At 42.3% G+C, this 21,815-nt stretch overlaps 3 protein-coding genes across 6 annotated transcripts in view; 1 reads left to right on the forward strand and 2 right to left on the reverse strand.

The window, feature by feature from the left end:
- SPSB3 (splA/ryanodine receptor domain and SOCS box containing 3) overlaps nucleotides 1-5,416 on the reverse strand; it is a 19,115-nt gene extending 13,699 nt beyond the window's left edge. Inside the window, exon 1 of one of the 2 annotated variants that reach the window (XM_051969459.1) lies at nucleotides 5,314-5,416. The gene's annotated coding sequence lies outside the window, so the exon portion shown is untranslated. Of the gene's footprint in view, nucleotides 1-4,659; nucleotides 4,760-5,313 lie in introns of those variants that run through there. The other variant, XM_051969457.1, reaches the window with a different exon arrangement.
- NUBP2 (NUBP iron-sulfur cluster assembly factor 2, cytosolic) lies at nucleotides 4,830-16,683 on the forward strand. 3 transcript variants are annotated; one of them, XM_051969460.1, is made up of 7 exons: nucleotides 4,830-5,245; nucleotides 10,415-10,533; nucleotides 10,992-11,190; nucleotides 12,649-12,803; nucleotides 13,785-13,895; nucleotides 14,637-14,706; nucleotides 15,833-16,683. In XM_051969460.1, exons 1-7 carry the CDS (start codon nucleotides 5,230-5,232, stop codon nucleotides 15,976-15,978), a joined length of 816 nt encoding a protein of 271 aa, XP_051825420.1. In that variant the 5' UTR covers nucleotides 4,830-5,229; the 3' UTR covers nucleotides 15,979-16,683. The 3 variants fall into 3 exon arrangements, with proteins under 3 accessions (XP_051825420.1, XP_051825421.1, XP_051825422.1); XM_051969461.1 differs by lacking the exon at nucleotides 4,830-5,245 and having other exon boundaries at nucleotides 6,215-10,886; XM_051969462.1 differs by lacking the exon at nucleotides 4,830-5,245 and having other exon boundaries at nucleotides 6,215-10,533; nucleotides 10,696-11,190.
- Nucleotides 16,684-17,424: 741 nt separating this feature from the next.
- IGFALS (insulin like growth factor binding protein acid labile subunit) lies at nucleotides 17,425-20,786 on the reverse strand. The gene has a single exon (XM_051969456.1). The coding sequence runs from the start codon at nucleotides 20,733-20,735 to the stop codon at nucleotides 18,966-18,968; it is 1,770 nt and encodes a 589-aa protein (XP_051825416.1). The 5' UTR covers nucleotides 20,736-20,786; the 3' UTR covers nucleotides 17,425-18,965.
- Nucleotides 20,787-21,815: the final 1,029 nt, after the last annotated feature.

Below are 21,815 nucleotides of genomic sequence, written 5' to 3' on the forward strand. Positions count from 1 at the left end.
AAGGCAGCAAAAAAGAACATACAAATGATTTGTTTAGTTTACACATCCAGAAATAGAATAAGTAGCCAGAACTTCAACCCCACTGGGTTCAATCCATAGGGCAGCTTGAAACCAACACACTTTATTTTTTTTTAAATAAGTTTTTATTGATAGAATCCATGCCAGGGTAATTTTTACAGCATTATCCCTTGCACTCACTTCTGTTCCAATTTTTCCCCTCCCTCCCTCCACCCCCTCCCCCAAATGGCAAGCAGTCCTCTTTACATGTTGAATAAGTTACAGTATATCCTAGATACAATAAATGTGTGCAGAACCAAACAGTTTTCTTGTTGCACAGGGAGAATTGGATTCAGAAGGTATAAATAATCTGGGAAGAAAAACAAAAATGCAAGCAGTTTATATTCATTTCCCAGTGTTCTTTCTTTGGGTGTAGCTGATCAATTGAAACTGAATGGAAGAGATCCACTTCCATCAGAATACATCCTCAAACAGTATCATTGTTGAGGTATATAATGATCTCCTGGTCCTGCTCATTTCACTTAGCATCAGTTCATGTAAGTCTCGCCAGTCCTCTCTGTATTCATCTTGCTGGTCATTCCTTACAGAATAATAATATTCCATAATGTTCATATACCACAATTTACTCAACCATTCTCCAATTGATGGACATCCATTCATTTTCCAGCTTCTAGCCACTACAAACAGGGCTGCCATAAACATTTTGGCACATACAGGTCCCTTTCCCTTCTTTAGTATCTCTTTGGGGTATAAGCCCAGTAGAAACACTGATGGATCAAAGGGTATGCACAGTTTGATAACTTTTTGAGCATAGTTCCAAATTGCTCTCCAGAATGGCTGGATGTGTTCACAATTCCACCAACAATGTATCAGTGTCCTTGTTTTCCCACATCCCCTCCAACATTCCACATTATCTTTCCCTGTCATTCTAGCCAATCTGACAGGTGTGTAGTGCTATCTCAGAGTTGTCTTAATTTGCATTTCTGATTAATAATGATTTGGAGCATATTTTCATATGTCTATAAATAGTTTCAATTTCTTTGTCTGTTCATATCCTTTGATCATTTATCAATTGGAGAATGGTTTGATTTCTTATAAATTAAGAGTCAATTCTATGAAACCAACACACTTTAAAGGACACAGAAGAATCCTAATCACAAACACTTCTGGCTGTCAGAACCAACATTAAAACCATCACATATCTAAGATAGTACCTCGAAGACTGTGACGGGGGAAGTGAAAGTGCTTCCTACTCCATTTTGTTAGAAAAAGTCAGGTGAGACCTATATTCATATTTTGGCTTTAATCATTTAAGTTTCATGACTATTTTGTCATGACTGTCACTTGGAAAGAAGGCCAGATGTGGAATCAGAAGACATAGATTAAAAATCCTAGGTTTGACATTTATTAGCTGTTATCGACAAGGTACTCAACATTTCAGACTCCACTCCATGGACTCCCTATTACCTGCAGTTTCAAATATATAATTCTCTCGGTAAATTTGTCAGTTCATTAGGCTACTATGTTCCAGATACTGCTAATAAGGCTTCCTCCTGCCTTTCCCATTTCTTCAAATACTTCTTTTCTACAAACACCAATTCAGTAAAATTCTTTCTTGAATTCAAATCCCAATTTAAAATCTCATCTTCTGCAAGAAGCCTTTCCCAATCCCCTTTTAATATCAATGCCATCCCACTAAGATTATCTCCAATAATCTCTTCACAGGAAGAGCTATTCCCACAAGGAGAGCCCCTAAGAGGCAGGGTAAGGACTGAAAAGGGAGGGGCAGTAGGAAGGATGAGAGTCCACCTTTTTCAGTAATTCAACGCTTGCTTAGTATGCATATAAAAGGTAGATTAGCTGAATTTTACAATCTAAATCTGGAGAAAAATCTAAGAAACTGATGAAAGATAAACTCTGGTCAAAGTTCATCATAGGGTATGACAGCTTTTAATGGCTGATAAGGAAACTGACTCTCAGAATATCCAGCATGACTACAGTCAATTCTTTATACATAACATCCCTAACATGTGGGTTCATACAATTCAACTATGTTTAACTATCACTTAAGACTTTATAAACAAACTTCCTCTAGGTAGGCAGTATTCTAACTTTCAAATTGGTCTCATAAGACCCCAACTACTAGGAGGTGTGAAGCCAAGTAGGACAAGAGTAGCAGCCAGCAATTACATAGTGCTTCAACGCAAAAGCACTTTATAAATGTTGATTCTCAACAAACCTTGGGAGGTAGGTGCTATTAATAAGAAATAGAACTGACAGTCACATAACTTCTAAGTTTCTGATTTCAAATCCAGCCCTCTTCAAATAAGTGTCCCAGCTGCCTTAAGAAATATAAGATTTGTTGGTTGGTGGTTGTCTTCTTGAAGAGAACCAAAAATGACATCACGTTAGCATCAAGGTACAGTGTAATGTGTCCAATCATGGCAGATAAGAATAGACACTGTACCACAGATCAGACAAAAATAATTCTTATGAACGCAAGATAGTATGAAGGCAAAGCAAAGAAAACAGAGCCAGAAAAAAATTTCAGCTTGATCTCAATAATATTATCTCCTAAAATGTAACCATGCTTTTTTTCCTTGACTGGGTGGGTCTTTCAGGCTACTGGTCACTCACCACTGTAACTTCTACCTGCTCTATTCTAACCAACCGAGGGGAAGGGATGGGGATGCTGTTAAGTGTTCACTACATTGGTGCAAGACTTAGGGGGAACATCTCCAGAAGAAAATTTAGTTTCAAGGGTTTAATAGATGTTTTGACCCTGGAACAAGTCCCTTACTGGTCAGTCACAACAGGGAACTAGGGCATTCTATAAAGGGTGTTTTGACCAAACTATTCTAGTTCCAAAGAAATGATTAACACCTCAAACTTGTCCACCAATGTTTTAAAACCTTTACCAAGTGCATCTCTGGATTTTGTAAAAGCCCCATTTTAATGAGACAAGGTTGAGGGGCGGGGTAGGCACAAAGCCTAACTTCAAATTGTAGCACTTTTAATGTCAACATTTATATGGTGGCTTTTTGATGTGTATTTCCTTATTTGATGCTAACAAAGTTGGGGTTAGGGGCAAGTATCTCCATTATCATCTTCACTTGGGGAAGAATCTGAGGCTAAAAAACTGACTTGTCCAGGGAGTAAAATAGTAAAAGTTGGAGGTAGAATCTGACTTCAGATTTCCTGATTCTAAGTCTAGTGCTTCTCCCACAGCATCAGACTATTTCCCAGCAGCTCCCTCAAAATTACAGAAAACTACCGTAGGTTGGGAGTCAAAGGAGACATTCAAAGAAACAGATGGCAAGAAGATTCAGAATCCATCCATACGAAGGAATGAGTTTACATTAAGCGACTCTCCAATGTAAGCAACACTTAGGGCTAAAGGGGGGGGGGGGGGGGGGGGGAGAGAGGGAGGAGAGGGGCGTGACTACGCAGGCAGCTAAACTGTAAGAAGCCAGACCTCCTGACTCGGACCCTTCACCCAACTCTCTGACGCCTCAGAGTTTAGTGTCACTCCTCCCAGGCCAAGTTCCGTTTCATGGACCTTCCCCATCTGGGGCTGCACTCCTCCATGTTTCTTTCACACTTTTTCCTCCTCTGCATATGCCAAGATAATAATGCCCCTTTCCACGCCAGTTCGCAGTTAGTTGATGCTTTCAATGCCTCCCCTGCTGCACCTGTAGAATTGCTAATCCCCTTTAAAGCACGACACAACGCCCCTGGAAAGCGCCGGCCTGGCCTGCGGGTACCCCGTTAGCACTCTAGGGCTCACAGAAATCATTGAGCACATAGGGCTCCCGTTCACCGCAGTCGGAGGCCGGGCCAGCCCCTTGACCTTTCTTCTCCATCGGCCACTTAGGGGGCTGAGCAGCACTCCGGACTTGCGCGAGGCCGGGATGGATCCCGGAACCACACCCACAGGAGCCACCCGAGAAACAAGTCCGGGGGAGGCCGAGGTCAGTGAAGCCCGCGGCCTCTGTCCCCCGCCCAGGGGCCGCCGAAGTGGGAACAAAGACAGGACTTTCAGGGCCGGTACCCGCCAGCCGACCACAGGGAAGGACGCAGCACAAGAAAAGGCTGGGCCGACCTCGGCCGATCTAGGGACCCCGGGCCTGACACGCGCACATGAGGAGGGCAAGCCTGCGGCCCCGCCTCCTCCGGCCGGCCCCGGAGCTTTTTCCCTCCAAGTCCCCAGGCCTCCGACCAAACGATAAGGGCCGACGACGAGGCTCCGTGTCCTCGCCGGGAACCCCTCCACATAAGAGTGGGTCCGACTGTCTCCTGCCGCTTTCTCCGGTCGCTCCAACTACCCGCGGGATGCCCACTGAGCCTCAGGGAAGTCGGGGCTACCAGGACCCGGCCTCCGCCCCGCCCCGCTACCCTGGGTCCTCCCGCACCAACCGCTGGCACCCCCTCCCATTGGGCGGTGCAAGCCGTTCGGTCCGCTCCAGAAGGGGAGCGCCGCAAGCTGAGCGAAGAAGATCCGTAAGGAGAGGCCTGAGGGGCGGAGGGAGCGGGAAGCGCAAGCGGAACCCGTGCTGGGGACTGAAGAGACTGAAGGGACCGGGGGACGCGCGGGGACCACGGAGCCATCAAGGGCCCCACCCCAGGAGGCGCCGATCTTACCTCAGGCGCCGCCACCGCCGCGCTCCGCTTCAGCCCCGCGCTCTGACCTACTTTCCCCTCCCGAGCTAGACGTAAACAATCTCCTCCCCCGAGTCCCGCCCCCATCCTCCCATTGGTCCCTCGCCTGGGGGAAGGCGAGTCAGACCTGGTTCGCCATCTCCGTTGGATAAGCCACCCTGAGAGGAATGGGAGAGGGGAGGGGTTCACGGAGCCAATGGCTAAAAATTCTGTCAATCATCAATCCGCGTCTCCATAGGAGAAACAGAAGCAACTCAGAGCCAAGTCTACCACGCACATTGGCCCAAAGACCAATAATTGAGAGGGTAGTCAATTTTTCGGATTTAGAAGAAAGCCCACCTCCATTTCCCAGGAGTCGCGGGGCCGGGTAGCAGACACGCCTTCAGAGATTTGATTGGTTAATAAGAGAAGACAAGGACAAAGGGGAGGGAGAAGGGAAGAGATGTTGCTTCGGATTGGAGGAAACGCCCCTCACTCTAGGCGGGAGAAGAGAAGGGGGTGTGTGTACGCAGATGGAGGCGGAAGTTGTGACGTGAGATAGCGCCCGGCAGAATGGAGGCCGCACAGGGTGAGTGAGTTCAGGAGGAGCTCTTCCGAGAGCCTCTCCCGAGAGATTCGCTATCCCAAATCTCTTACCTTGAAAGATGTAAATCACTTGCACAGTTCAGAGTTGGGGCGGGCCCGCGGAAGCCAGGTGGACTAGGCGTTCCCCCCTGGAAGTCGGCGGCTCGTTCTGCTCGAGGGCCTGAGCATGCGCGAGGAGTTCCCTTCCCCCCACCCCTGCGGGAGGGGAAAGCTCTTCCCCTCGCCGCCCAGGGGTGGAGTCAGGGCCGTGCCTGAATTGAGAGCCTTTGGTGAGCTAGGGCGGTGGGGGCGTGAGTCTCTGAATTTAGCGCCAGTGTGACCGGGACCAGTGGAGGCGGCACAACCTCAGTTCCCTGTTCTCTGCAAAGCCAGGCCAGCTTCCCCACGTGACCCCGCGCCGTCGGTCCTACTACACCCACCATCCGGTGTCCGCGGGACTTTATTTTGCAGTAGTGGATCCTCCTCCATCCTTCCTCCCTATGGTCTTGCGTTCCAAGTGCCCCTCCCTCCCCCAGTCAGTCTTTTAATAGCTATGAAGTTTCTCTTGCGTGCCAGGTACGAGGCTGAGCAATGAGAAAAGCCTCTGCTTTCTAGGAGTTTACTAACCGATGGTCCCTGAAGGTCCCCGTGGCAGGCCGAAGTCACACAAACACTCCAGCTGTTGGTGACTTCCGCCTCTTCTGTTCCTCTCCTCCTCTGCCTCACCTGCCCTTCAGGGTGAATGTACAAGTCTGGTTCTCACCCCACAGCCCAGTTCCCCAAGAATAACATTCCCCCTCTAATCTGGTCTTCTCCAGTGGCCCCCCATTCTAGATTGCTGGGTTCCCCTATCCTATCCCTGTCAATCCAGGCCTTTCTCTTTCCCTTCTCTCCCTCAGTCTGGCTTGGGGACGAGAAGGGGGAGATCCCCACTGTATTTCAATCCTCTGGGGATGATAAAGGTTGCTGGCTCACATTGGTCAGGAGGTTTCCTTAAACATGATTACTTCCAAAATATTGTTTCTTATCTTTCCAGAGAATAAGATTTTGTTTCCTGTTAACTTTTTTCCTTTGATTCTTGATCCAAATCTTCATTTTCATTCTCTCATCTGAAGCAATTTCAGTGTGTTAGAAATAATATAGAGATCCATCTCGTTATATATCAGAATAAATTCCGTGAGAATTGAGAATTTTTAGTGTCCTTATTAAATTACTTCCCAAATCAGCACAAATTCCAATAGTCTTGGGGAAGGAAAGTGCCCTCCTAATCCAGAGAGAAAACTTTGGAGACTGAATATAGATCAGAGCATAGTATTTTCACCTGTTTTTGTTGTTTTTGCTTCCTTGTTTGTTTTTCTTAGAAAGGGAGGAAAAGAGAAAAAATCGAAACACAAAGTTTTGCAAAGATGAATGTTGAAAACTATCTTTGTATGTATTTGGAAAAATAAAATACTGTTGAAAATAAACCAGCACTGAATAAAAGTATACTGTAATCTGTTTACTCAAGAGAAAATCAGATACACTATCACTGCTGTCATTTTTTGTGTATGTATATTTATGTGTAAATATAGATTTAGATGGAGAGATATTTTTTCTTTTCTCCAAAGTTAATAGACCCAGAGTAACAAAAAAGCTTTCACAAATCAGTTTTGTTCTTATGAAGAAAGGATGATTAAATTGTTACTTAGGAAAGAATGTGTCCTTGTTAGCATAGCCTTTTATACTACACTTAAGAAAATTTGTAGTATCCACTTTATTAGACAATCCAAATTTAATCACTTGTTACTACTGCATTCATTATTGGATAGGATAAAGAGGCACTAATGGGGATTCTTTGAATTTTCTTTTGTATTGAAGGAGAGACATTTTGCTGTTAGACAGACTAAATGGAGTTAGTTGTGTCAATTCTTAACTTTTAGGTGTTACAAAGATCTGCCACAAGCTAGATCTTGGAGATCGATTTCAGCTCTTAAAAACATGTTCCTTTAATAGTTTCAAATGAGTGTGTGACAGGTATACAAAGTTACATAAAAAATTGGAGGCACAAGAAAAGAAATACCTTTTCCAAGTATGGAGAAGAGACAAGTTTATAATCAAACAAGATAGAGATCATAGCTAACAGATAATTCTGATTACATAAAATTAAAGAGGTATTTTTGTTTTCGCACAAATACAATTAAGTTAACCTTAGAAGAAAAGCCCTTCACGGGGAAAAAATCTTTTTAGCAAGCTTTTTCAATAAAAGTCTCATCCAATAAATAAAAGGAGTCATTTCAGATATGAAATATTTAAATGATCAAACCATTCCCCAATGAATAAGTGCTCAAAGGATATGAACAAGAGGTACTCAATGAAAGAAATGGAAAGACTGTGCAGCATTATGCTTCAAATCACTGATTAATTAAATGAACTACTTTGGCATCTATCTTGGCAAAGATGATAAAAAAGAGAAATGATGGTTTTGGAAAGCTTCTAAGAACACGATGTGGAAGCATATTAATAAACCTTTTCCAGAATTTTCTCTTTAGGAAAATGTATAAGTAGTCAAGAACAAAAGCTAAACTTAGTAGAAGTATCCCTTATCTTTCTAAGATTATTGATTTTTCCCTTTAGCCTAGGGTGACTGAACTAGGACCTATCCTTTATTTAAAAGGATTAAGTTGTTGGTTGTTTCTTTAGGGGAGGGGAGTGGTCCTGGAAGAAATTTAGGAATTCTAGTAGAAGATTAAGTCATTTTTCTGAAATGTTAACTCAAAACCTTTCTATATTCAATATTCCTATAAATGTTGCTTTAAATTTGGGGGGAGTAGAGAAATGCTTGAAGGCACTGTGGGGATTATGTTAATTAGAACAATTTTCTAAGCTAGAAATTTTTGGATTTAGTGTAATATTAAATCAATTAAAAATTATTTCTGAAAGTTTTTTTAATCTAAAACAAAGTACAATGTTAATTTTCTTCTTTGACAACAGGCACACTGATGTACATTGGTGAAGCTGTGAATTAGTACAGCCTTTCTGGAAAGCAGTAATGGAGCTATGAACATGTTTTTAAACTGTGCCCCACTATGCTTATGCCCCAAAGGGTCTAAAGAAAAAGAAAATAACATATATGTACAGAAATGTTTATAACAGCTCTTTTTGTTTAGCAAATAACCGGAAACTATCATTTAGGGAATAGCTAAAGAAACTATAGTGTATATACACTTATGTATATATAATGGAATATTTTAAGAAATTTTTATAAAAGGAATGGTATCTAAGAGACTTAGGCAAAATTTTTATGAAGTGATGCAAAGTGAAATGAACAGAACCACAATTTATATCATAACAACAATCTCATAATAGCCAAATTTGAAAGACTTAAGAATCAGATTAGATATACTCCAGAGTACTGAGGAGGGTCTGTGGTCTTCTTACAAGAGAAGTGATAATCTCAGGGCAGAATAAGAGAGTTTTTGTTATGGCAAATAATAATTTTGCCTGACTGTATATTTGTTATAATGATTTTGTTTTTATTTTCTTTTGGGAAGAGGGAATAGAAAGAGGGAAGTTGTCCATAGGACTCAATTAAAAAGTAAAAGAGGTGGGGGAAGAGTTTTTATGCTTTTTTTTTTTTCCGGAGGCAATTGGGTTTATAAATGACTTGCTCAAGGTCACATAGCTAGGAAGTGTTAAGTATCTGCGGTCATATTTGAATTCAGGTCCTCCTGACTTCAGGGCTGGTGCTCTAAACACTATGCTACCTACTGCCCCCTTTTATGCTTTAGGAAAAAAAAATTCTATATACCAAAGCTGTGAGTTGAGGAATAAAGTGTCTTTAATTAAGATAATATGGTAGCAATCCTGCCACTCTGTGGAATGTCCCATGAATTCAAAGGATAATGGATTTCCCAACCAAGAGACCCATGAAAAGTTATTTTATTTTTAGGAAGGGAGAGGAAAGGATTACTATGAAGATTTGTCATATGATCCTAGCCACTCCAGCAAGGAATACCTCTTCTTTCTGGCTGTTTTGCCCTTTTTGCTATGAATTTCTATGGAAAGAGATAAGGACTTTAGTGACCAAGGTCCAGTTTAAATTAAGTTCCTTTAGGAGGTAAAATCTTGGTGGGGAGAGGGAAGACTTATTATGTGGTTCTCAATCTAATCAAGAGTAAATATTTTAAGGATAGGAATGTAGAGACCTAAAAGAAAACAGGAGGAAACACAGGTAAGCAGGATAGCTTTGAAAGTTAGATGTTGAATCTGTTGTGTATGTAGATATATGGATTTTAAGGAAGCTAAGCCTAATAGATGATTTCTATTTTAGATAGAATGCTTTTTCTGTTCTACTTTACATACGGGAATGGTCATTTTATTTCATGTTTAAGTTCAGAATTTAAAAAAATAAATAAATTGACTTTGAGCTGGGCCAAAGGAATTCTAAGTAGAGGAAATGCTATGATTGAAGAAAATCATGAAAATGGGAAAGGACAAAGCATGTTTCAGAGAATGGTAATATAAGAAATAAAATATAAGATATGAGTAGGGCTTTAATGTGAGAAAAGACAGCAGAGATTGACCACACTTTGTGAATGGTCTTGAATGGTAGACTAATCACTTTCTTTGACCTTATGTAGTAAGCAGAAGAAAGTCATTGAAGGTATTTGAACTAGGGAATGGATTGATTAGATCTAGGTGCCAGGAAGACTAATCTGTAGTGGTATTTGAAGGCTAAAATTAAAGAGGGTACTGAGTAGATACAGGGAGACTTGTTAAAAGATAGATAACACTGAATCTATCATGTTTAACCTTGACCCCAAAGAAAAGATAAGGATACGTATTCCTCCTTTTGTAAAAATGGGGGATTGTAAATGTAGAACCTTTAATTTCTGACTTGTTTGGTATATTGATTAGTGGCAATAATGGGGGGGGGAGGATTAAGTTATTTAAAATATTTTTTAAATCTTTTTTATTATTTGTTATAAAAAGTAGCTCCCTAAAAAAAAAAGTAGCTTCCTAGAAGGGATTATACAGCAGGATATATTAGGAAATGTAGGTGATACTACAAAGATACACATAAATGTTTTTTATGAGGCTACAGTGGTAGAAATATGTTAAAGACTAAACTAAGTGCATATAAATTTTCGTCCTCATTTCACTCACAGACATTATATTGCTTTATTTCCTTAAGAGACAGGAAATCTTACTGGCATCAGGCAGATCATCTTGGTCCTTTCAGGAAAAGGAGGGGTGGGGAAAAGTACCATTTCTACAGAGCTGGCCCTGGCCCTTCGGCATTCAGGCAAGAAGGTGAGTACTGCCATTCTCTCCTCTGCTGAGTTTGTTTCCTTTCATTTGCAACAATTGGAACTTTTCATTAGGTAAAATTAGTGTTGCTAGATCTTTTCTCATAGTAGCTAATATGCTTGATTGAAGTCCTAAGGCACTGAATATCAGTCTTTCTTTGACCAGTGGCGTGGCTGCATGGAACTTTCTGAACCCCTACTCCTGCTACCACCCTGTGGGACATTCTTCATCTTGCCTGGGCAAGACAGCTCTACACTGTCTTTAGACTTCAAATCAACACGAATTCTCAAATCTCATGGCTGACTTCTCCAGTGATGTGGCAGTAGATCTGAATTTGACCTTAACTTTATTTTTTTGTTAGTTTGTTTATTTGTTTGTACTAACCACTAAAAGAAACTTTGCTCTATGAGATCTTTCAAACACTGCCTCACTAGCCTGAACTGGGTTCTGTCTTATCACAGGTTGGGATTCTGGATGTGGATCTCTGCGGTCCCAGCATTCCCCGAATGCTAAAAGTACAAAACAAGGCCGTGCACCAGTGTGACAATGGCTGGGTGCCTGTGTTTGTGGACCAAGAGCAAACCATCTCCCTCATGTCTGTGGGTTTCCTACTGGAGAAGCCAGATGAGGCTGTGGTGTGGAGAGGACCCAAAAAAAATGGTATGGCTGTGTTTGGGCTGTAGTAATAGCTCGGGCTGCTCACTGTTAGCTGGCTGGGTGTTTTGCAGGACTCCACGCTAAATCCTTCCCAAGGAGAATCCAGAGCTACAAAGTATCTTTGAATGCATCTGATCCATCCAATCTCCCTCCTGGAGCTGCTAAGTTCCTTATCTCTTAAGTTATAGGTGTCTAGTCTTTGGGTATTTGAGAGAGAAAAATTGGAAAGAATGAATGTTCTGGACTATTTAGAATATAAACATGCAGTTTTGTTTTATCCCTCATTTAAAAGCTTACCTTTACTTTTCTACTCTTAAAAGGCCAAGTATGTCTATTTCTTGATTTCTGTTACTTTTACTATTTAAGAGCCTGGTAATCTCAAAGCCAGAAAATTCAAAGTTTTGACCCAGCTCATATGAATTAAAATTGAGCCCTAATTGCTTTGACTAAAGGGATTGGGGAGATCATAGGGATGATAGAAGCTGATGATTGGCTTTGATCCCTGTCTCCTAGGCCTAGTAGACAAGATAGAAGCTCCCTCCTCTGTGGCAGTACTACAGATCTCCAAGGAGCAGGACCACTGTCACAAGTAGGTAGCTGCTCACTGGCCCTCTGAATATGAGATTCAGTGCTTGCTATTCCATTTGAGAAAATTGTTGTTTTGGGCCTTGAAGGATCAGGTTACCATACAAATACTGCTGTCAGTGCTCACTTCTTAAGCTCCCATCAGCTAGGATCCTTGTATACATTCCTTCAGAGCAGTCTTGCAAGATTGCAATAGTAGAGGACTGGAGAAAAGTTGAACAGGGCAAATGTCACAGTTCTGTCCAAAGCTAGTCCTGGAATCTGAGACTCTTTGAGTGTAACATTAAGAATTCCAATACGGTTTTCAGGCTTCTTATTCGAAAGCAAAAACTCTTACATTGTGCTGACAGAACATTCAGCAGGCTTGGTACTTCTGGGTTTTGGCTGTCTTTTATAAAATGTCTTTCCTCATGTAAGAGTTTTAGGACAGCTTTTAGAGCAGTTTTAGGATAGTTCCTTAAGAGAATGCCACTTAATCTTATTTATCCAAATCCAGGTAAAGTTGTAGTTTCCAACCTTTTTGAGAATGAGGAAGTCTTTTTATTCCCTAGACCTGCAGGTAGTGGCTTCTTGTATTACTAGTTTCCATTGATGGAAAAAAAAAACACATTAGGAAAGAAAATAGTAATACTTTTAAAATGGATTTTTTTTTTAAGTAATCACATCAGGATCTTCAAATATTTGAAAATATAGTAATGTAAAAAGAAGTACTTTTCAGTCTAAAGAATCTGTGTTTATTTATGGGTGTATAGACCCCTAGCAAAAACTCCTTGGTGCCTGAAGCTTTGGTGGCAACCACTGAACTAATTGGAAGATTATTAGTAGTGGAGAGAATCTGAAAGAGACCTATGACTCTGCCTTCTTTTGCTTTGGCAGCATTGATAAAACAGTTTGTCTCTGATGTGGCCTGGGGTAACTTGGACTATCTCATTGTGGATACACCGCCTGGGACTTCTGATGAGCACATTTCTGCTGTGGAAGCTCTTCGCCCTTATAAGCCCCTGGGAGCTATTTTGGTTACTACACCCCAGGTATGCTATGTTACCATGAGTCTCTTTGCCTGGATCTTTGAAACATCTGAGCAGCTAAGTGACATGCTGGGTATAACACCAGATCTGGAGTCGGGAAGACCTGAGTTGAAATCCAGCTTTAGAAACTAGCTGGGTGACCCTAGGCAAGTGACTTAACCCTGTTTGCCTCAGTTTCCTCATGGCAAATCATTTAAGTATCCTTGCCAAGAAAACCCTAAATAGTGTTAAAAGAGTCACATGATTGATAACTGAGCAACAAGAAGCCTCTCTTTCCAGGTTTCTTAAACATTTTTGTATTATGAACCCTTTTTGATCTCTGATAAAACCTCTGGATCCCTTTTCAGAATAATGCTTTTAAATGCATAAAATAAAACACTTAAATTGCAAGGGAAACCAATTATATTAAAATTGTTATCAAAACATTAACAAAAATAGCTCTTGCTGAATATGGATCAAATCATAGTATTTTCACTTTTTTTTTTCTTTTGGTCTGATTTTTCTTGTACACCATGGTAAATATGGATATATATTTAAAAGGAGTATACATGTTTTGCTTGTTATCTTAGTACAGGGGGGAGGTAGAAAAGAGAGGAAGAAAATTTTGAAACACAAAATCTTAGAAAAATGAATGTTAAAATGTATTTGGAAAACTAAAATAACTTTTGAGGGGGGAAAAAAAATAAGATCTTGGACTCCAGTTTAAGCAAATGCTTCTTTCAATATCCAGTCCAGAAGAACGAACTGCCCCATTTGCTTTGGTGCTAAATGGAAAGTCACTTCAACCAAATGGCTTTATGTTGTACTTGCTGATTTGTTTTCTTCTTCTTACTCTGATTTTAACAAAATATTTAATCCTTTGAGAAAATGTCTCTATGGGAATAAGAAACTAAAAGACAGTATCCTCTTTGTTTTATAACCTGCTGTAAACATGCCAATCCACTTATGATAGACTTTTTTTTGTTTTTTTTTCTGTATCTACAGGCAATTTCTGTGGGTGATGTCCGGAGAGAGCTCACCTTTTGCAAGAAGACAGGGTTGCGAGTGCTTGGAATTGTGGAGAATATGAGTGGTTTTGTCTGTCCACATTGTTCGGTGAGCTGTGGGATAGTTTTTTTTTTAAGGTTTTTACCATTCTGTCACCAGGCAGTTCATTAATCTAGCAGAGTAAATGATTCAGTGTAACTGAAAAGTAGCTATGTCTTGTTCCATCTTCATTTTCTCATGCACTAGTATAATGCATTGCATATAATAGGTGTGTAACAACCTTTTTTGAATAAAAATATCATTCCTTCTTATCTATTTAGCGCAGAAAAGTTTGCCCTGGAGGTAATCAGGACTAGGCCAACAACCTCAAAAGAAATGAATATAGGTACATGAAATGGAACTGAACCTATTCCAGATGATAGATGCCATATGGTATATGGCTCTCAGTGCCTATCTTCTATTAGTATTTCTTCCTTTTGCACTAGCTTCTGCAATGAACTGTTTTCACCTAAATCTGTGACCAACAAACTGACTTGGCAATCAGAGGTCAAATCCAGTCTTCTTCCTATTTTCAGCTTAGCAGCTTATTTATTTTTATATATATATTTTTTATAATTTGGATAAGTTTTTAAAAATTATTTTAAAATGTAAAAAACATTCGTATTTCATACAGACAAAACCAAATGACAGATGAGGCCTCTACCCTCGTTTACTAACCCATGATCTGTACTTTAAGGTCCCTTATCTTATTATTCTGCCCTTATTACTCTCTAATCAGAAGAATGTCATCTGAGAGAAAATTTAAGTAGGCCTCTGATCCTAGTCAACTTTTTTTTTCTCTGATTATAGGAGTGCACTAATCTTTTCTCTAAGGGAGGTGGGGAAGAATTGGCCAGACATGCAAAAGTTCCCTTCTTAGGTAAGTAGTAGATGAAACTTAAAAACTTTTATGGGGTGACTTTGATTTTCTGAGTCCTTGGAAAATATCTTCTCTGTAATCATCATAGTATGATTAGAGATACCGAACTGAAGGGTAATTCCTTTTCATTATCCACTTAGATTATTTGCATATCTTCTCCCAACAGATTACAATCTAAGTGACATAATGACTGCATCCTAGGGAGTTACTTGAGCCATGTAGAGCTTAATTGCCCAGAATCAAACTACTGGTGAGAGTCAGAGATGGAGTTAGAGCCAGTTGAGTCCAAGTTCATCAAGCTGTTCACAATGCCATGCTGCCTCAGTTTAGGTCCTGGATTGAATATCAGGTGCATTCTTTGTACCTCATTCTCAATCATAAATTGAATATGAAGAGAATTAAAACTGGGGTAAGTTTTCTACACCATCACAGATTTTTGTAATTGTCTCTTGTGTCCTGCCTAAAGTCATTGGGCAATTTAAAGAGTAGAATTAAGAATTAATAGTGACACAAATTCCCCAGTTCTAAGCATAGTTTTAATTTAATGACATGAAACAAAAGAACACAAACTGGCAGGTATTTATAAAAGATAAGAGAGTTGCTACTTACTCTACTTCATGATATTGAATGGGAAAAATAATAGAGCTGTGGGGTTTGAGGAGACCTCACAGATTATCTAGTTTAATCTTTCCTACTCTTATTTTACATATGAGGAAACTGAGGTCTAGATGAACTGATTTTCCTGAGGTTACATGGGTAGTAACCATCACAGATGGTATTTGAATCCAGTTTATTTTAAATTTCCACCGTGTGCCATGCACTGTGGTATAAACACTGAGATTATAAAGAACCAAGACCCTTCCAGCTAAACCATGCATTCATGTCCTGTTCATATTGATTTTCTATGGAGTCATTTCTTATGGACTTGTGGTTTCATGAGCAGTAATCTAAATTTGTAGGAAAGATCTGTGTTATGATCACAAATTTAGAAGTGTCAGAAAGTGAAAGTGACTTACTCTGTGTGAATCTTGCTGGTGCCATATGCTTTCTTTCCCTTTCCTGTTATGTGTAGGCTTTCTGTCAGGCAAGCATCCCCTTCTGACTTCCTCTTTTTCTTCCCTTATAGGCTGTGTGCCCCTGGATCCTCAGCTTACAAAGAGTTTGGAGGAAGGCCAAGACTTCATCCAGGAATTCCCTAAAAGTCCTGCTTTTCCTGCATTCATTTCCATCACACAGCAAATCTTGAATGGGACATCGGCTCAAACCTCCTAAGAAGACATCTCAGGCTCATGCCGACTATGATTCCTTTTTTGCTGCTTTTGGAGACAGACCTTTAAAAGAGTTGTAACCAGAAGAACATCACAGTGAAAAGGCCTCTAAAGAAACTTCCTGGATCATCCACAAGCCCTTAGTGCAGAGGAGCCAGTGTCATTTCTGCAGTCTCACTGCTATTAAAATAGGCTCCCTAAAGACCAGTAGCTGTTAAGTCTGGGGCATTGGCTTGTTTGTTTTGCCACAATCCCTAGCAGTATGTCAAGCCTTGGCATCCTTCTGCTCAGAGTGTGGATCCACAGTGGTTAATGGTACTAAGTTTTAGCTGCTCTTTACAAGACAGGACCATGGAAGGCATGCTGACTTTAGCCACGATGTAGCTAACTGTAGAGACATCCCAACATAAATGACATTGTCATTTCTCTCTCTACCTCTGGTACTAAAACTGTTATTGCATATACCATGGACAACTTTTCCTTGGCTCTGGATGCAGTGCTACTAAGTGCTTCTAAGTATTTGGAGTAGTTCCCTTTTAAGATGTGTAAATACAATATGGCTATTAAATCCATATGATAATTTGGAAACATATTTAGTTTAAAGGAATATATCTCTGGTCCCATCATATGATTTCTTCGTTGTTAAACATGCCTCAGGAATGCTTTGGAACTTTAAAAGAGCTCTCAATTAAAGAAATTCATAGCTCTCCTTTGATCTCTTTTTTTTTAAGTGTTTTTGTGAGTTCTCCTTCCTTGCCTTTTACTCTTTTTAATCAGTTGTCTTGCTCTTAGTTTCCCCTATTTAACTCTTGGTAACAAGTGAGATCTGCATCTGGACAGACAGCTCCATTTCAGTAGGTTGAAGAGTCCACATAGTGAAAGTAAATTTGAATCTGGGTTAGCTTGAGTACAGAAAAGTTATAAGATAACTAGCAGAACATGATTGTGATTGCTTAAAGTAACTACTTAACATTGTAAATAAGGCCTTCAAAGTCTAGTAAACCAGGACATCTTCCTAAAATGTGTCTTGGGTGAGAGGAATTTGTTTACAATCTGATAAGTGTCTTTTTTTTTTTTTTTTAAGTAACTTCAGCCTTCCATAATTTTTTGTTCGAGCTGAAAGAACCAGTATGTATACACTTCCTCTTTCCTTTGGGGTTTTACTTTTTCCTTTGTAGAAGTTCACTTCCAGTTTGCTGCTGAGAAATGATGTTAGAAAACAATGGACTGAGAAGATTTAAGTGATAAAAACAGCACCACAGGTTAGAATATCCATACCTTAGCAGTATTTTTCTACATCTCTGTGTACATGTGGGTTGGAGGGGAGGACATGGATTCTGCTCCTGTTTCACATCAGTCTTGTAGAACTAGAACAGGAAGTATTATGAAAAGATGGAGGCAAGAGATGTCAGGAAAGCAGTTGAAATGGGACACAAAAAGAAAAACCCACTTTTTGGTATAATCCTTTATATGTTCACTTGATCCTACAACACATAGTATTCTTAGGTATTGTTCCATAACCATCTTGCCCATCGTGCTGCTGGGGAGAGGGTTTGAGATTCTAGGAGCCCCTGATTACTGATTTCAGAAGGAAATTCTGCTGGAACTTTTGTGCCTGAGATCATAACTCAATCTATTAATATATCAATTAGAAAATCACCCAGTTCAGTGAAATCTATCTATTTAGCTAGATTTCCCCACACAGTTTTTCCAGCAATAGCTTCAATTTCCCTATTTACCACGTAACCTTTATAACATTTTTCTTTTTGGCAGAGATGATAGATTTGGCAAATTCTCAAACCCATTGAGCTTGGTTAAGAAAGTAGTATAAGTCTGAGTGCACTGTGACCTCTAGAGTCTTTAGCTTTCTTAAATTAGGTAAATTTAGGGTGCTGTTTGAAGCATTCTTAGAATCATGTGGATTTGAAGTACCAAGACAACCAGATTTACTCGTGTGTATATGTGTGTATGTGTGTGTGTGTAGAGAAAGTGACAAAAAATTCTTTAAATTTGGTCTGATGCAAGCTTGCCTTTACTCAAGAATTGTGCTTGATTCTTATAAAGTTAAAGAATTAGAATGATAGAATCTAGAAAAGAAAAACTCAAATGATTTCACTACCAGTCAACAAATACATGAAGGAATCCTAGCAGAAAAATGTTGACCCGTTCTAATCTACTGCCTTCTAAAAGAAAAGCATAAAGACATTTGAAACAGCCAAAAAAGAAGAGGTGAGGTATGAAAAATGAGAATTTGAATGTCAAGATTCCAAAGTAGTATATAAATTCTGGAAAAGTTTTTAGAAAAATCAGAAATGCTGATTGGTGCTTGGTTACTGAAGGTATGGGAAATTGGATGGCCTTTGTGTGTTCCCTTCTACTTGAGGATTCTAAGATCGGTCAAGACTAATGAGAAGCAACTCTTTCTGATCTGGGCTAACTCACTTTTTATCGTCTTCATTTGATTCGAGGAGGAGAACATGTTATGCTTTTTTTTTGTGAAATTGCTTTTAATCGATAATGAGCATCTTACTGGATAGGAGTAGAAACTGCTTCATCTGCCCCCCTTCCCCCTTTGTGATTTGCTATTCTTTGTGGTCACAGACCTTTTGGGGACTGGGCCAGTGACCATCTGTTCCAAACCCACAGAAGACCAAGTTGAATGGCAAAGTCCAAAGAACTTGTTTGTACCTTGGCCAACCAAAGGCCAAGGCAACCCTACTAGAGTTGAAACACTATGGAAGTATGGGGGAAAAAAAGAAGTTGAACTATGAAGTCATCCCTTTGTCTGCTCTGGTCTCCCGTGGAGGCCAGAGGAGCACCACACAGTTCTCTGAGATGTTCAGATACTATTTGCTTGACTACCAGGGGACTGGCTCATCTTTTTTTCTTGGCTGGTATAGTAAGGGTCACCCCTAAGGAGTAAGTGGGATTGATTCCACAGCATAACCATCACAGACTCCTGGTTCCACTCAGGGAAAGTTGGGTACGGGGTTAACAGTGAGCAAAATGGTCTTCTCCCACATCACGCAGGTCAAGGCCAGCCACCTCGAGGGGGCTCTGACAGGTGAGGTTATTATAGGTGTACACGGGAGTCTGGCAGTCGTCCCGCTCTTGGATGGCTCGGACAAAGCGAGGCACCACACTGGGCTTCTTCAGGGAAAAATCCCTCAGCCCCTTTAGGGAACAGCTGCAGTTCCATCTGTTTCCTTCCAACCACAGCTGTTCCAGCGCTGGGAGCTGCGTGGAGAAGGTCCTAAGAGAGTTGTTCTTGAGGCTGAGATACCTGAGATTCCCCAAAGGGGCAAACAGGCCGTCAGCTATGGTTTCTATGTGGTTGTGGGAGAGGTCAAGCCAGAACAGACGCTGGAGGGAGCTGAAGGTATCTGGGGAGAGATGGGCCAGCTGGTTGTGGGAAAGAAGCAGGTACTCCAGGTTCTGGAGCCCCTGGAAGAGCTGACGAGAGAGGAGCGCCAGCATGTTGGCCGTGAGGTCCAGCTCCAAAAGTTCATGCAGCTCCGTCAGGCTCTGGTCCTCGATCTCGGAGATGCTGTTATGCTTCAAGAAGAGTCTCCGCAAGCCAGGGAGGCCCGAGAACGTGTGCCGCTGGACCCGGCTGAGGCAGCTGCCCTCGAGGTGGAGGCTGTGCAGTTTGCCGAGCCCCTTGAAGACCTGCTCAGGGAGGCTTTTGATGCAGTTGCTGGACAGATTCATCACAGCCACGTTGAAGAGGCCAGGAAACGCCCCAACCTTGATGTCCTGGATCTGATTGTGGTTCAGGGTGAGGACTTCCAGTTGGCCCAGACCCTCGAATGTCCTCTCCCCAAGACTCCTGATCTTGTTGTGCCCGAGCTGCAGCTCCTCCAGGATCTGTAGGTCTTTGAAGGTCCTGGGCCGGAGACCACTGATGGCATTGTTGGAGAGGCGCAGGACGTGCAGGCTGAGGAGGCCCAGGAAGGTCTCCTCGAAGAGGACGCCGATGCGGTTGTGAGACAGGTCCAGCCAGCGCAAGGACCTGAGGCCCAGGAAAGCCCGGGGGGCCACGGTGCTGATGAGGTTGTGGCTCAGGTAGAGCTTCTGCAGCTTCTGCAGCTTGATGAAGACGTTGGCCTTGATGCTCCTCAGAGCGTTCCCGCTCAGATCCAGTTCCCGCAGCTCAGTGAGGCTGCAGAAGAGCTGGGGCTGCAAGTAAGCCAGCTTGTTCCCGGCCACGACAAGCTCACGCAGGTTGGGCAGGTCGTGGAACAGCGTGTCTGGGAGAACCACCAGCGAGTTCCAGCCAAGGTTCAGGTCCCAGAGGTTGGACAGCCCCGCAAAGAGCCCCTCTTCCACCTTGCTGAAGTGGTTGTTGTTGAGGCTCAGGGACACCAGGTTCTGGGTGTGCAGGAAAGTGTTGGGGGCCAGGGACTTCAGCCGGTTTCGCTCCAGGTGGAGGTGATAGAGGGCCCTGAGTCCATGGAAAGCGTGCGGCTCGAGGCTGCTCACCTGGCTGCTCTGCAGGTTGAGGAAATCCAGGCTGGAGAGGTTTTTGAAGGCCCCCGTAGGCAGCGTGGTGAAGTTGTTGCCGTCCAGCCACAGAGCCTTGGTGGGCCCAGGCAGGTCACTGGGGAGCTGCGTGAGGTTCTTGGAGCTGCAGTAGACGTTGAGCTCTTCGCTGTAGTCATCGTAGCTGCAGGCGCAGACACCCGGGCACTTCAGGAGCTCGGGATCGCCGGCCTCCGCTCCTTCCAGGCCCAAGGAGCTCCTTGCTCCGGGGCCCACCATTGCCCAGGGGAGCAGCAGCAGCCGCACTGCCAGGGGGATGGCTCCTGCGGGGCAGGGACAAAGCCTGAGTTAGGGATGGTGCCGGGACCAACAACTATTGTTCCCCCATTCAAATTAATACAGGTAAAACAGCCATCTTCTCTGTGGAAGGAAGCACGGCTTTGGGGAGTCAGTCAATCTCTCTCCTCACTCCCACTCACTCAGTATGATGCCTGACGGTTCTTTCGGGGTCTCTGTTTTCTAAAACCTCTAAAATGAAAGAGTTGGTTCTCTTAAAAATCCCCAAAACATTTCCAGTTCTTTTTTCTGTGGTGCTGTGATCCCTGAAACCTTTCCCTTGTGAATATTATGCCTTCCCCTCCCGTCGTTTTACTGGGGGAAAACAAACTCATCCATTGTCACGCAGGCCCCAAGCACGGCTTGTTTTGATGGGCATGGATTTGTCCTTCTGTGCAGGAGTCCTCCTCCAGAGCCAGAGCTCTACCTCAGAACCACCTGCCCTGGCATCTCCATCCCGGTCAGCCCTCTTCGACCTCTCACCTTGGAGAGACAAAGAGTGCACCCTTCTGTCTGTGGGGCGCCCTGTCGCACCCTCGATCTTCAGACCAGGACTCTCTCCTCCCCCTGTAACACCGGGGGCCCCAAGTTTCAGGATAAGTGGACTGAGAAGTTCTATAAAAATACCCCATCTCAGCTTTTGAGCCTGGGACTTGGAGACCTGAACCTTCATGGATGGAGACTCAGAGTGGGAGAGAAAGCCCGAAGGCAGGATGCTGGAGTCCACAGTGGGAAGGGATGCTGCACTTTTATATATTTTGACCTCTCCACGTTAGAACATGAGCTTGCTTCCCTGCATTTTGTTCCCGGATCTTACTTCTTTTCCGTCCTAGTGAATGGCCAAATTTTAATTACCAATTTCCTCTCTTGTGTACCTAGGACATAGTGCTTAATAAACAGTGATGAAATCCACAGAGTCAGAATTTAGAACTGAGACAGACCTCAAAGACTAGAAATCTAGTCTTAAAGTCATTTTACACAGAAGGCAACAGGGGCCCAGTGGGGGAAGGAACCTGTCCAAAC

This window comes from Antechinus flavipes, chromosome 1, assembly GCF_016432865.1.
Source record: "Antechinus flavipes isolate AdamAnt ecotype Samford, QLD, Australia chromosome 1, AdamAnt_v2, whole genome shotgun sequence".
Taxonomy (NCBI): Eukaryota; Metazoa; Chordata; class Mammalia; order Dasyuromorphia; family Dasyuridae; genus Antechinus; species Antechinus flavipes.

Excerpts from the sequence above, each read along its gene's own strand:
- NUBP2 (XM_051969460.1), top strand. Across the intron at positions 10,534-10,991 it reads TTCGGCATTCAGGCAAGAAG|GTTGGGATTCTGGATGTGGA; the intron begins GTGAGTACTGCC and ends GTCTTATCACAG. Across the intron at positions 14,707-15,832 it reads TGCAAAAGTTCCCTTCTTAG|GCTGTGTGCCCCTGGATCCT; the intron begins GTAAGTAGTAGA and ends CTTCCCTTATAG.
- IGFALS (XM_051969456.1), bottom strand. The coding sequence starts at position 20,735 with ATGGTGGGCCCCGGAGCAAGGAGCTCCTTGGGCCTGGAAGGAGCGGAG.